Source organism: Trifolium pratense, linkage group LG7 (assembly GCF_020283565.1).
Source record: "Trifolium pratense cultivar HEN17-A07 linkage group LG7, ARS_RC_1.1, whole genome shotgun sequence".
Classification (NCBI taxonomy): Eukaryota; Viridiplantae; Streptophyta; class Magnoliopsida; order Fabales; family Fabaceae; genus Trifolium; species Trifolium pratense.
This window is the reverse complement of record NC_060065.1, coordinates 34,642,283-34,655,104: the sequence shown is the minus strand read 5'-3', so window position 1 is coordinate 34,655,104 and position 12,822 is coordinate 34,642,283. Positions and strand designations below refer to the sequence as shown.

The window sequence follows — 12,822 nt, the reverse complement described above, 5'->3', positions numbered from 1 at the left end:
CACTGACCTTTAAAGTTAACCACAAGTCAAATCATGACTCGTCACTCTTAGAAATGATTTTCCACAATTAATTAATTAATGAATTGATTCTTTGTTAAGTATTTTTTTCCTTCTCTATGGATTCATAGAATAAATGAAAATAACATAAAGTAATTAGACTCAAGTGATTAATGAATTATCTTAGAATAAATTATTTGAGAGAATTTAAATTTGATTCTTAATAAAAAAAAATTTATTAGTTAAAGTTCACGTATTTCGTAGCTGAACTCTTAATTATCAGAATTTCGAGATTGATACCATAGAGTAAATGAACATATAAACCAAATAAAATTTAGTATGCACTACAAAAGCCAATAACCACGTAAATTTCTTCTTGTTTTGCCTTTCTAGCAACCAAAAAAACACTTCTTCTCTTGCTACCTATTTACGTATCTTTTACGCATGAAGATTATTAATTCTGTCTTCTTTGCATGTTTTTTCATGTTTTTGACTTTATATATTCATCAAATTACTAAACACTCTTTCTTGTCTTTCTCATTCTATACTTCATATTTGAACACTAGAGTTTTATAACTCACTTATTGAATCATCATAAGAATGTTTTCAATGAAGTTTTGGCTAGCTTTTGTGTTGATCATATCAGGAATTTTTGGAGTTTCTTTGAATATTGTTGAAGGAAAGCCGCGTAGGATTCTTTTGGATACAGATGTTGATACCGATGATTTCTTTGCTTTACTATATCTTTTGAAGCTCAACAGATCAGAGTTTAAATTAGAGGTTAGCAAAACAAACCGAATTGAAGTACTTAACAAAGTTACCTTAATTCACTTTTTCTTTCTTCTTTTTGTGCTTTTCATTGTGAATCATTAAGAATGCTTTGATCATGAGTATAACATTTACTCATCTCAGTTATGTTATCTCAGCAATCCCGGTTCAAAAGAAAAATGATAGACGAATAATTTGAGACTATGTAAAATGTGTGAGGGTTGGATTTTATTATTATTGATTTGTTTATTTTTGCATTTTTGAATTGCGATTATTTTATAGTTTAAAAGTATGTATTTTATCTATGGACCAAATTTGTTTGTATTTTTCGTTATAATTATGTTTTTAAATACTTTCGTGTAGAGGTGTCACATTTAGTGGATGTTCTTTAATGTGGAGGTCCAAAGTCCAAAAGTTTGAATTATTGTACTCATACTTTTCACCACTTATAAATACTTTAGTTTTTCTTATTCGTACCACGTGACTTCTTAATTTCCAACAAGAACATACTAATGATCATAGGGTTTGACCATTTGTGTCTACATCTCTGACTGCAAAGCGACTCCAGTAATACCTTTCTATTATATGCATAGGGTTTACAAATTATATAACTTGTGTTTAAATACTACGAATGGTTTAGTTTATAAGATTATCCTATGAATCATAAAAAACAAATGCAATAAACTTTTTATATGTTCTTTTTTAATTTTTAAGCAAATCTTACTAGTGGGGATTGACTAATTAGATGCTGTTTGTTAATGGCTTAATCAAGAAATCAACATAGTGAAAAGAAAAGAAAAAAAAGTACTTTTTTCCTTTTTCAAATAAAGGGTGTGTTTTTAAGAGTTGTCAAAGTCAATAGTATTCTATTTGTCTCATTGTGTTGTAAAAACTAGACAATTTGTATCTTTCTGATGTTGACACTTGCCATTGCATATTTTAGCTTGATTTGGTGCTTGATTATGCAGTGCATTATTAATATTATTAATCAAGGATTGGATAATTTTGTGTTTATTTTAGTATGTTTAATTATCTGCTTCTGCAGGGAGTTACTGTGAATGCAAATGCTTGGACTAATGCTGGACATGCTGTGAATCAAATTTATGACTTACTTTACATGATGGGAAGAGATGACATAGCAGTTGGAGTGGGAGGTGAAGGTGGAATACTCCCAAATGGTACCATACTTCCAAATGTTGGTGGATACCTTCCAATTATAGACCAAGTATGTACTATATATTTGTAATCTATGAAGCACAGACACCGGACATGACACTGACACGTTGACACCGATAATTATTTGAGAAAAGGACATAATTCAATGTAATCATAAGTGTAGGTGTTTGACACCGACGCGTGTCTGACATCGGGACACGCCTAATCTGAGGAGTGTTTCATATTTCGTAATGTATCTTTCCTCTTTTTAAGGAAAATGTCTCTTTGCGGATGAACAATAATTAAGAACAGTACTTATGATACTGCATCTAAGTATAGTCTTTGTTTTGTAAACCTTCAAGATTTGAGTGTACTACATGGAGCTTATATTAGTATTATAGTTAACTCAGCAATCTGCAAAACCTTGCCTTGGATTTGCAGAATCGAAAAATGTGTTTATAATAAGTAGTTATGATTGATATGTTAATTAAGATTTCAATGAATCAGGGAATGGCAACAGCAGGTGATTGCAGATACAGGCAAGCCATACCTGTTGGTTTTGGAGGTCGTTTGGATGTCGATACTAACCTCGGCATCCGCAAAGCTTTCCTTCCACAGGTATAATATACTTACCTTCTAAATTTGATATGTTAGTTAAATGCGGCTGATACAAGCTCAAGTGTAATTGCATTGAGTTGCACAATCTCGATGTTGCGGCTCTTATCGCACCTTCAGACTTTATCCTTAAGGAATAAAGCCATTTTGTTACCTAAGACTAAGTGTATTATTAATCATTTTCTTGTTGATTTCATCACGTAATTAGGGGAAAAGAAAATATACTCCGCTACGACAACCAACTGCTCAGCAAGTGCTGATTGACAAAATATCTGCAGGTCCTATAACTCTCATTGTGACTGGAGGACATACAAATTTAGCCATTTTCCTTATGAATAATCCACACCTAAAGAAAAATGTGGAACATTTTTACATCATGGGTGGTGGTGTAAGGTCGAAAAACCCTACTGGTTGTTGCCCCAAAAATGCTTCCTCTTCTTGCATACCAAGCAAGTGTGGTGACATTGGAAATTTGTTCGCAAATTTTAATGCAAACCCTTATGCAGAGTTCAACATATTTGGAGATCCTTTTGCAGCATACCAGGTTAGTCTATTGTATTCTTGCATCCCAAGTAAAATTACTCGGTATAATATAACTTATTATAAACATTAAATTTCATCAATTTAACCGCCTTTTTTAGATTTCGGCCAAAAAATAACATGTCATTCTTTATAGGTGATTCATTCTGGTATCCCGGTTACCCTTGTTCCTCTTGATGCAACAAACACGATTCCCATCAGTGAAGAATTCTTTGATGAATTTGAAAAGAATCAAGACACATATGAGGCACAATATTGTTTCAAGTCCTTGAAAATGACTCGTGATACTTGGTTTGACAATAATTTTTATACGGTAATTTACGTCCCTATGATTTTCTCATAACACACTTTCAGTGAAAACGTTTTACCTTATCTTTGTGCTTGGGGCAATGACACAGCTAACGTGGTTCTAACTGTGGCGCGTCTATTGCTGGTTGAAAACTATTTCCAAACCCCCTCTTAGGCCTCGGTTTATCCTCGGCCTTCGAAAATTTCTGGAAGGGCTCCCTTTGGGGTAAAACCCTACAAAAAAAGAAGTAAAAAAAAAACTAGTTTTACCTTGACATCCAATAAAAATCTACTATTTTTGCACGTCACTCCACTTTTAAATTATTGGTGTGACATGGAAAGATGAAGTGCTTCCATTGGATGTCAGTGTAAAACTAATTCGCTAACAATATATGTCTATTAAACTCGAGTTAAAAAAAGGGCTTCGTATTGATAATGAGTTATTGTTGGGTTGGCAGAGTTATTTTATGTGGGACTCTTTCACAAGTGGTGTAGCAGTTTCAATCATGAAGAACTCTAATAGAAACAATGGGGAAAATGAATTTGCTGAAATGGAGTATATGAACATAACTGTGATTACTTCAAACAAACCTTATGGTATATCTGATGGCTCCAATCCCTTATTTGATGGCCTCAGAGTTCCTAAATTCAATCTTAAGAAAGGTGGTGTACATAGTGGTCATATTCAACAAGGACTAACAGATCCATTTTGCTTTGTCAAGAATGGCAAAGGAAGATGTCAGGTACTTGCATTTCTTTTCATATCTTATAAGTGTGTGTGCGCGCGCGCATGCGAGCGTGCGTGCATGCATCCGTGCTTGTTAGCAAATTCATATTTTGCACAGGGCACTCAAAATCATCTCAGGACGGCCGGCTCATGAGATGTGTTTGGATGCATGTGTAAAAGATTTTCACACTGACTCATAATTAAACTTTATGGTAAAATGTTTATACCTTAATAATTATGTATTGCAAAATGTTTCATAGGATGGCTATACAAAAGAGTTGAATGGTCAAGACTCAGTGAAGGTTCTTGTAGCTACAAAAGCAATGCCTAACAAGGATAAAAAGAGCTCACTTGATAGAGAATATTTCAAAAGCTTCTTAAATGTATGTCTTTTTTTATATTTTATTCAAACTTCTAAAAATGATATGACAATGTTAGTATGTGAATTTTGGTTTTTGTTTATTGATTCACAGGTTCTAAAGCAACCACAACATAGTGGGAGATTCAATTTCACTACACAGTTTCCTTACTATGAAAAAGTAACTTACAAGCCAGATTTTAAGAACATGATACTAGGAAAATCTATTGTGTTTGACATGGACATGAGTGCCGGGGATTTTCTATCTCTATTTTACCTCCTTAAAGTTCCTGTTGAAGTTATCAATCTTAAGGTATTTTGATTTTTCATGTTTTTAGTTTCTTTAAAGTAGGCCTACTAAAACATGGAAAATATGCCAAAATGAAAAGGGACCCATAGCGTGCAGTCGTACAGTCATGCGTTTCTGACCATCTGATCTCAATCAGAAGGTCCATGATAAAAGTATATTTTGATTTTATAAAAAGTAAAGTTTCACTCTTTAAAATTTAAACCATATGGTCTAGGTCGGGCGGTAAAAAACGTGTGACTGCATGCAGTCATCGACTGTACAGGATCGGGATCCATCAACTTAGGAGACTATGGGTGCAAGTGCCCCCACTATAATTTTGATAACTATGCTAGTTAGGAGTATGAATTATTGGTACATAGACTCACATAAAACTTTTGGTATTGGTTGTTTGTACTTTTGTTTGTTTAGGCAATCATTGTAAGTCCAACTGGGTGGGCAAATGCAGCAACAATAGATGTAATCTATGACTTACTGCACATGATGGGTCGTGATGATATCAAAGTTGGTATTGGTGAATTTTTTGCAATGAACCAATCAAACCCAAGTGTTCCACCAGTTGGTGACTGCAAGTATGTTAAAGCCATTCCTAATGGAAATGGTGGGTTTCTTGACTCTGACACTCTCTTTGGACTTGCTCGAGATTTGCCTCGTAGCCCTAGAAGGTGCTTTCTGGTTACTACTGTAGTACTTTAGTTTCATGCCTTAAAAGTTTCATCCATATCCACATTATGATACATAGGACATTATTGAAACCATTGTGTTTTTTGTGGGGTATGAAACCTGATATTAGTACTATGAAAGAAATAATGGTACTATGTTATCTGAAAACTGTGACAGTATCACCACAGTGAATGATACTCCCTCTGATTTTATATATAAGCAAAGATTTTCGAATAACTAATGTATCTGGTTTATAATATGTATCAGATACATTAGTTATTCAATGAACCTGAAAAAGAAATTTTTGCTTATATATGAGACTGAATCCTCAAGGGGTATTGAGTTTTATGGTGACCATCTTGATTGGTGGTACAGTGTAGACCAATAATTAAAAATCATCGAAGCTATAACGGAAATCAACAATGTTGTTATAAAGTAGAAGTTTGTGGTTCTCTTTGTTCGTACGATTGAGATTTGAGATAGTGGTTGATCAATGTCAGTTCCACAAAAACAAAGAAAAACAAATGAGTTTTGAGACTTGCATATTATTTTTCCCTTATTTTTGTTGAACCGACACCAATCAAGTCACCATCTCATGTAAGAATAAGGAGGATCACAAACTTCTACTTTCAGAAGACGATGTCTGTCATTGTTGGAGTTACGAACGATTTTATAGTATCGATCCACGATGTACCACTTATCCATAGAATTTTCTGGAATTGTATACCACTCTAGTATGTAGTGTACTACTATGCACACAAAAATAACTTTTTGACATAAGTTAGGTACACAGCAGAAAACTCTATCAAGTTTGGAGCACCTAGAGATACTGATCACCCTGAACTCAGACAACTGCGAGCTATGGAGATTTGGGAGTCTATATTGCAAACACTGAAACCAGGGTCTAAGATTACAGTATTAACCAATGGACCCTTGACTAATTTAGCAAAGATTGTATCAGTTAAAAACATAAGCTCTAGAATTCAGGTAAGTTATCTTCACATTATTTTACAAACTTCTAGGCATGAAAAATGTTAAGAACATAAGATAATTATAACTTGTAGTGATGAAGCATAACAATTCCAAAACATTTCAGGAGGTATATGTAGTGGGAGGACATATCAGCAGGAATGACAATGACAAGGGAAATGTCTTTTCTGTTCCTTCCAACAAGTATGCAGAATTCAATATGTTCTTGGATCCTTTAGCAGCAAAGACGGTGTTTGAATCGGAAGTTAACATCACACTTGTTCCACTTAGTATCCAGCAAAAAACAAGTTCTTTTTCGAGTACTTTAAGATGGCTCAGTAGGACAGAAAAAACGCCTGAAGCGGTATTTTCCAAGCGTCTTCTGTCAAGGCTTCATCGTTTGAAGAAAACTCACCACAGATATCAACATATGGTATATCTTCATATTCATAATTATTTGGTATAGTCATTTCATTCGGATTTTAAAATTGTTTCTGCTGCTTAATTGGTTTATGCTGGATATATGTTACAGAACACATTCTTGGGGGAAATTCTAGGTGCTGTTGTCCTAGCTAATGGCCATTCAAGTCTTGATGCAAAATTTGAGTCCAAATCTGTGAAAGTTTTAGCAGAAGGGGATGAATCTACTGATGGAAAAATGGTAGTAGATGAGAAACATGGAAAATTAGTGAGAGTTTTAAGGCATGTTGATGCAAAGACCTATCATGAGATATATACAAAGAAGCTAGGTGATCCTAACCAATCAGCTAAGATTGGAAGCTTCAAAGAACAAAAGAGGAAATGGAGTCAACCACATGATAGAAATTAATTAAAAGCCTGTTCATGATTGTGAATTTTTTTTTTTTACAAACTATAGCTTTTAATTTATCATGTGAATGATGATCGGTAGAAGTTCAAAAAAGCAACATAGGATACATAGTACAGCTTATATCACACACAATCGCGGCCAAGAAAGACGAATTTGTTTTAATATCTATAATTGGATTTCAATTTTTTACAGTTATGTAATTGCGAGTCTCAATTGTAAGATGAAGATCAGATAACTCGTCTTTTAATATGTATTTTAAGTTTCAGTTTGTTCCGTTTATCTACCTCAATTTATTGTCAAATTAGTTAAGTATCTTAACTCTAAAGTTGAACCAATGGTCAAAATCACTTCACTGCATGGCTGCATATTGTCCCTACATCAAGGAATCCAAGTCTAAGTGTGTATATCAACAGTCACTATATTAACTTACTTGCCATGTTTAACATAACCGTATCAACAGAAAACTACAAATCATTCACCGCATGATGTTCGTGAGTTGACACCATTTGTGGGCTTGTTCATGTCTTATCTTGCATAAAGGCATCCTAAGATAAGAATATAAAAAAATAAAATATAAATATAAAATGACTATGTTTGCTGCTACAAGAGAAAGTAAAGGTATAATCTATTTCAGCATTTACTTCCTTATATGATTTGCTCCATTAAGGAGTAGACAAAGGGACAAATGACACCACATCATGATTTGTTTTCTAAAGAATCATATCTTTTCATGATTCTTCTTATCTTGCAAAACCATTTTAAAATGATTATTGGCCGGCATTTATAGTTTCTTATTCCTAAATAAAGCGACTTTACATTTCCATTAGTTTACCACTTTAAATTTTCAACCACAAGAGATGCCAACTACTCACCTATAGGATGTTGCCATATACTCAATTAAGAAAGTTTATCGTTTAGGAGAAACTAAGCTCAAATCCTTACTGAAACAATCTTTGACCAAATTTTACTTACCTTCCGACCAAGCTCTGGATAACCAGAAACTCTTCTCCCTGAGAACAAGAGGGTTAAGACGGAAGTCTAGTAGAAGGGTGATCTATCTTATACATCCTATCACGAAGGGAACCGGAGGGTTAATATGAAAGTCTAGTAGAAGACCAATCTATCTTATATCCTATGGTGAATCCAAATGTTGAGGTTTAGAGGATTGTTCTCACAATAGTTACTTCCTTTTTGGGGAGAGTGAAAAAGAAGCAATTTCAATATTGGTGTCAATAACCTTCATTGAAACATGCAAAATATTACAAATTTTGAAAGTGATTTCTTGTGAAGAACAAGGTACATTGGATGAAAACTTCTATCCACATAAAAATCCATACATTCACAAGAGACATAAGAGAAATAGAGAATCCTCAACAGAAATAGAGGATCACAATACAAACATCTCTACATATCCACTCACTTAGAAACTCAGTTCCATTCCATCATAGGGATTGAGCCACCAGCTGCCACTATCTGCTGCTCAAGCTGCAATTAGTATCCACAAAAGAAATATAAATTGCAAATCCAATCCAGAACTGAAATATATAACGTTTCTTCAACCAAATTTCTTTATCAAGTTACTTACCCTCAACAATGTTTCAAGCTTATTCTTGACATGTATGTACTCTTGCTTCACTTGCTGCAGACAACTACGGCAACTGCAGAAATAGGAAATTTTACATGATCAGACCATGAAATTAGAAAATTCTCATCGATTTCTCTAGCATCTAACCACTTGAGCCATGTTCGAGTAACTTTGTCCTTCAAACTTTTGCACTCGCTGTTAAATTCTTCATGAAGCCAAAATTATGAAACAAAAAGTTATGAAGATTAACAACTTACGCATCTATGTTTTGTTCCTCACAAAAGTTGCGAAAAGCAATGCATGCATTTTTCACCCTTTGTGCGCCTATGCTGTTAATCAAACATACAAATTTATCTCAGCAAACTAAAAAAATACAGTACCATGGTTTAACAAGTAAAAAAACACGATTAGCCAGTTATGAAATTCGGATAATAAAACGCTACTCTTAACATTGCAGATTCTGTAGGTCTTTACATTTTAGGATTAGTTCAATAAAATTGTATACCTTGCACTGCTACCCTTAAACTGGTGAACATGAGCATCAATTTTTTTGAAGTCAACACTTTGTTGATCCCTACGCATGTAAAATCCATAGAACATTAAAGATCATAAACTTCTCCAAGTTCATTAAATTCTACAAAAACCAACATGAGTAAATAGTAATACTCACACAGCAAAAGACAGATCTTTGAGAATCCTCTCAGAATCTTCAAAGAAAAGAGAAACAACTTCAACAACAAATTCAGGGTTATTCTCATCTTGCAGCTGTTGAAGTTGAAGAAATTGACCATCCAAGAAACCCTTTTTTCACCATAACATAAACAAAAGAGGAGAACATAAAGACCCACCAAATCAGCAATTGAAAACAAAACAAAACATCTTAAAACATCCTAAATAAAACAGACATCTCAGAAGATTCAATTAATTTGAGACAGTGTAACTAACTAACAAACTAACTAACCTCCATGAACAAGGATTTCATGTAGCCCATCCACTGTCTCTGCATCTGACCCACTTCCATGTTTCTATATAAACAAGTAAGTTGTTAGTGTTATGTTACTAATCACAAAAAAAGTGAATGACCCAATTGAGTTAGGGTCTTCAAGTTTTGATCTTTAAGGGAAATAAATTAATGGGTCAATCAAATAAAGAGAAGGGTATACATACCTTTGTTGGAAATGAAAGATGAACTGTGAAATTGAAGGTTGGAACTTGGAGGAGAGACCCACTCACACAAAACACTGTTTCTTTATTGTGATTCCTTTGCTCTCTCTCTCTCTCTCTCTCTATGAGATTGGCGCTTTGCTTTGTTGTATTTTGTTCTTATAGTACTAAGCAAAGACCAGTCAATAAGTTGTAGTAGGAATTTGTTTGTTGTGTTGCGCACTACAAACAGGTCATCACACAACACACATAGCTCGTGTGGGGAAGTAAAATGCAATGAACCTCCCTTTTCTTTAGGTTTACGGCTAATATTCAATGTTACAAGAGTAATAACACAATTTAAGGAGTGTTTGGCTCCAATGTCTTCAGACACCGCTTAAACATCGATATGTTGATACTGTTAATAATTTAAAAAAGACTTAAATGCAGTTTTACCCCCCTATTTTGAAAAATGTGGAATTTTACCCCCCTATTTTAAAATGCGGAATTTTACCCCCCCTATTTTATAATTTGTTGGATTTTGCCCCCCACCAAAATTTTGCAAAAAATCTGCTTTCGAGTCACAACTTCAAAGCTTCGCATACAACTCAATTTGGATCCATAATTCACCAAACTGGTACCGAAACGACCGCAATTGAGTTAGTTTTCCACAGAATCAAACTCCACTAAATTTGGAGTTACAGAGAGAGATTAATTACTGTTTTAGTGAAGGTCTGTTCAAATTAATTATCGTATGAAACTACTACTGGTATTCTCGTCATTCCTCTCACCCTGTAGCTCATTTTTTAATACTATTTACATGTATGGAAATCTAACGAAATTACCCTTGTTGGAATTTCAATTTCGTCGAATTTGGAGTTACGATGTGTTCGGTAGATGATGTTGAATTTGAAGATCACAAGTAGATTTCTGCAGAATTAGTAATTGGACAGACCTTCACTAAAACGGTAATTAATCTCTCTCTGTAACTCCAAATTTAGTGGGGTTTGATTCTGTGGAAATCTAACTCGATTACGGTCATTTCGGTAGCCATTTGGTGAATTATGGATCCAAATTGAGTTGTATGCGAAGCTTTGAAGTTGTGACTCGAAAGCAGATTTTTTGCAGAATTTTGGGGACATACCTTCACTAAAACGGTAATTAATCTCTCTTTGTAACTCCAAATTCAGTGGGGTTTGATTATGTGGAAAGATAACTCGATTACGGTCATTTCGGTAGCCGTTTGGTGAATTATAAATCCAAATTGAGTTGTATGCGAAGCTTTGAAGTTGTGACTCGAAAGCAAATTTTTTGCAGAATTTTGGGGGTCATACCTTCACTAAAACGGTAATTAATCTATCTTTGTAACTCCAAATTCAGTGGGGTTTGATTATGTGGAAAGATAACTCGATTACGGTCATTTCGGTATCCTTTTGGTAAATTATTGATCAAAATTGAGTTGTGTGCGAAGCTTTAAAGTTGTGACTCGAAAGCAGAATTTTAGGGGGGGGCAAAATCCAACAAATTATAAAACAAGGGGGGTAAAAGTCCGCGTTTTAAAACAGGGGGGGTAAAATTCCGATTTAATCAAAACAGGGGGGCAAAACTGCATTTAAGCCTTTAAAAAAATAATATATAAATTAGGATATTGAGTTTAAGTGATTAATAACATTTTCCTATGATGAGTTGTTCGGAAGAACTTGATATCAATTCCTGATTGTAACAATTTTTTGTTGGACTTTACTTACTTTGTAGCTGAATTATATCTCGTTTTCTTCCTCGTGGTATTGGAGCAATAAATATATCATTAAATCAAATGGGAGATATCATTAAATCAAATGAGATATTGTGAAACTTATTGACGTGTTTATAGTGCGTGACTAATTTTTTTGTCAAGTAGTCTAGTAGCTATAAAATCCACATTGAAGTTGAATAAGTGGTAGTGCATGACTATTTTACTTATGTATATTAGACTTTTTTTTAAGCTGAAAGAAAAGGCTCGGTTAATATAGAGAAAGTGCATTTTTTTTTTTGGTTTTTCACCACCAGTTGAATCCGGGTAGGGGGTCAGTTCTGACATCAAGTGGTTCATGTCCTTTTTCGATCGCAGTTGCCGGGGATCGAATCGCAGTCCTCCCTACCAAGTTCAGCGTCAATCAACACTGGACCAACTAACGATTGATTACAGAAAATGAGTTGAATATGCATACATTGGAAATAGAGTTATGTTGGTTCTTTTTTGGTTTCAAGAATTATGTTGGTTCAACATCCAAATACATATATAGAAATTTGTATATTTGTTACCATATATATTTCTTTGATGTAAACGGTATCCTTAGGTTATTTAACGGAAAAAAGAATAGTTAAGATGGTTAAGAAAACAAATATAGAAATGTATTAAAAATTGTTATTTTCAATAAAAACATTCTATTTTTAATTGTCTTAACTAATATTGTTAAGACATTAATTAGCAGACCCTAAAATAAAAGTGATAATTTCCAATTCCAACCCCGTACATATGAAATAGTTTTTCTTTTTTTTTAACAGCAATTTTTTTTTTTGTATGAAATAGTATTTGTCATCCAATGTGTATTGTCAATTTGTCATCCAAAGTCCAAACGCAGAGTTGGTTTAGCAAATTTTCACATTGAAACTGTCGGTAAGAAATTTCTTATAAGCTGTTTTTTTGGGTCCAATCTTTATAACCTTTTTTCTAGTTAAGCTTATCAAACATAACACTTACATATTGTATAAATTCTTAGAGAAAATTATTTTTACTACTAGAAGGGACAAAAAAATAATAATCTATAGTGTCGATGTTTTTTCAACCATATTATTAAAAAGTTACTTTAACATGCATAGTTTTCAACTTGAATGT

At 33.7% G+C, this 12,822-nt stretch overlaps 2 protein-coding genes and 1 non-coding gene across 3 annotated transcripts; 2 read left to right on the top strand and 1 right to left on the bottom strand.

The window, feature by feature from the left end:
• The first annotated feature begins 271 nt into the window (after nucleotides 1-271).
• LOC123895617 lies at nucleotides 272-7,481 on the top strand. The gene is made up of 12 exons (XM_045946074.1): nucleotides 272-777; nucleotides 1,811-1,990; nucleotides 2,428-2,538; nucleotides 2,744-3,079; nucleotides 3,212-3,388; nucleotides 3,822-4,106; nucleotides 4,351-4,473; nucleotides 4,564-4,761; nucleotides 5,167-5,420; nucleotides 6,204-6,405; nucleotides 6,515-6,820; nucleotides 6,920-7,481. The coding sequence occupies exons 1-12, from the start codon at nucleotides 598-600 to the stop codon at nucleotides 7,214-7,216; spliced, it is 2,649 nt and encodes an 882-aa protein (XP_045802030.1). The 5' UTR covers nucleotides 272-597; the 3' UTR covers nucleotides 7,217-7,481.
• LOC123900235 lies at nucleotides 3,447-3,597 on the top strand. Its single transcript, XR_006805887.1, has one exon. It is a non-coding gene; the product is annotated as a U4 spliceosomal RNA (small nuclear RNA).
• Nucleotides 7,482-8,431: 950 nt separating the features above from the next.
• Nucleotides 8,432-10,326, bottom strand: LOC123895618 (histidine-containing phosphotransfer protein 1). The gene is made up of 7 exons (XM_045946075.1): nucleotides 9,969-10,326; nucleotides 9,763-9,826; nucleotides 9,472-9,602; nucleotides 9,307-9,375; nucleotides 9,059-9,130; nucleotides 8,802-8,874; nucleotides 8,432-8,701 (listed from the first exon to the last, which is right to left on the bottom strand). Exons 2-7 carry the CDS (start codon nucleotides 9,820-9,822, stop codon nucleotides 8,645-8,647), a joined length of 462 nt encoding a protein of 153 aa, XP_045802031.1. The 5' UTR covers nucleotides 9,823-9,826; nucleotides 9,969-10,326; the 3' UTR covers nucleotides 8,432-8,644.
• Nucleotides 10,327-12,822: the final 2,496 nt, after the last annotated feature.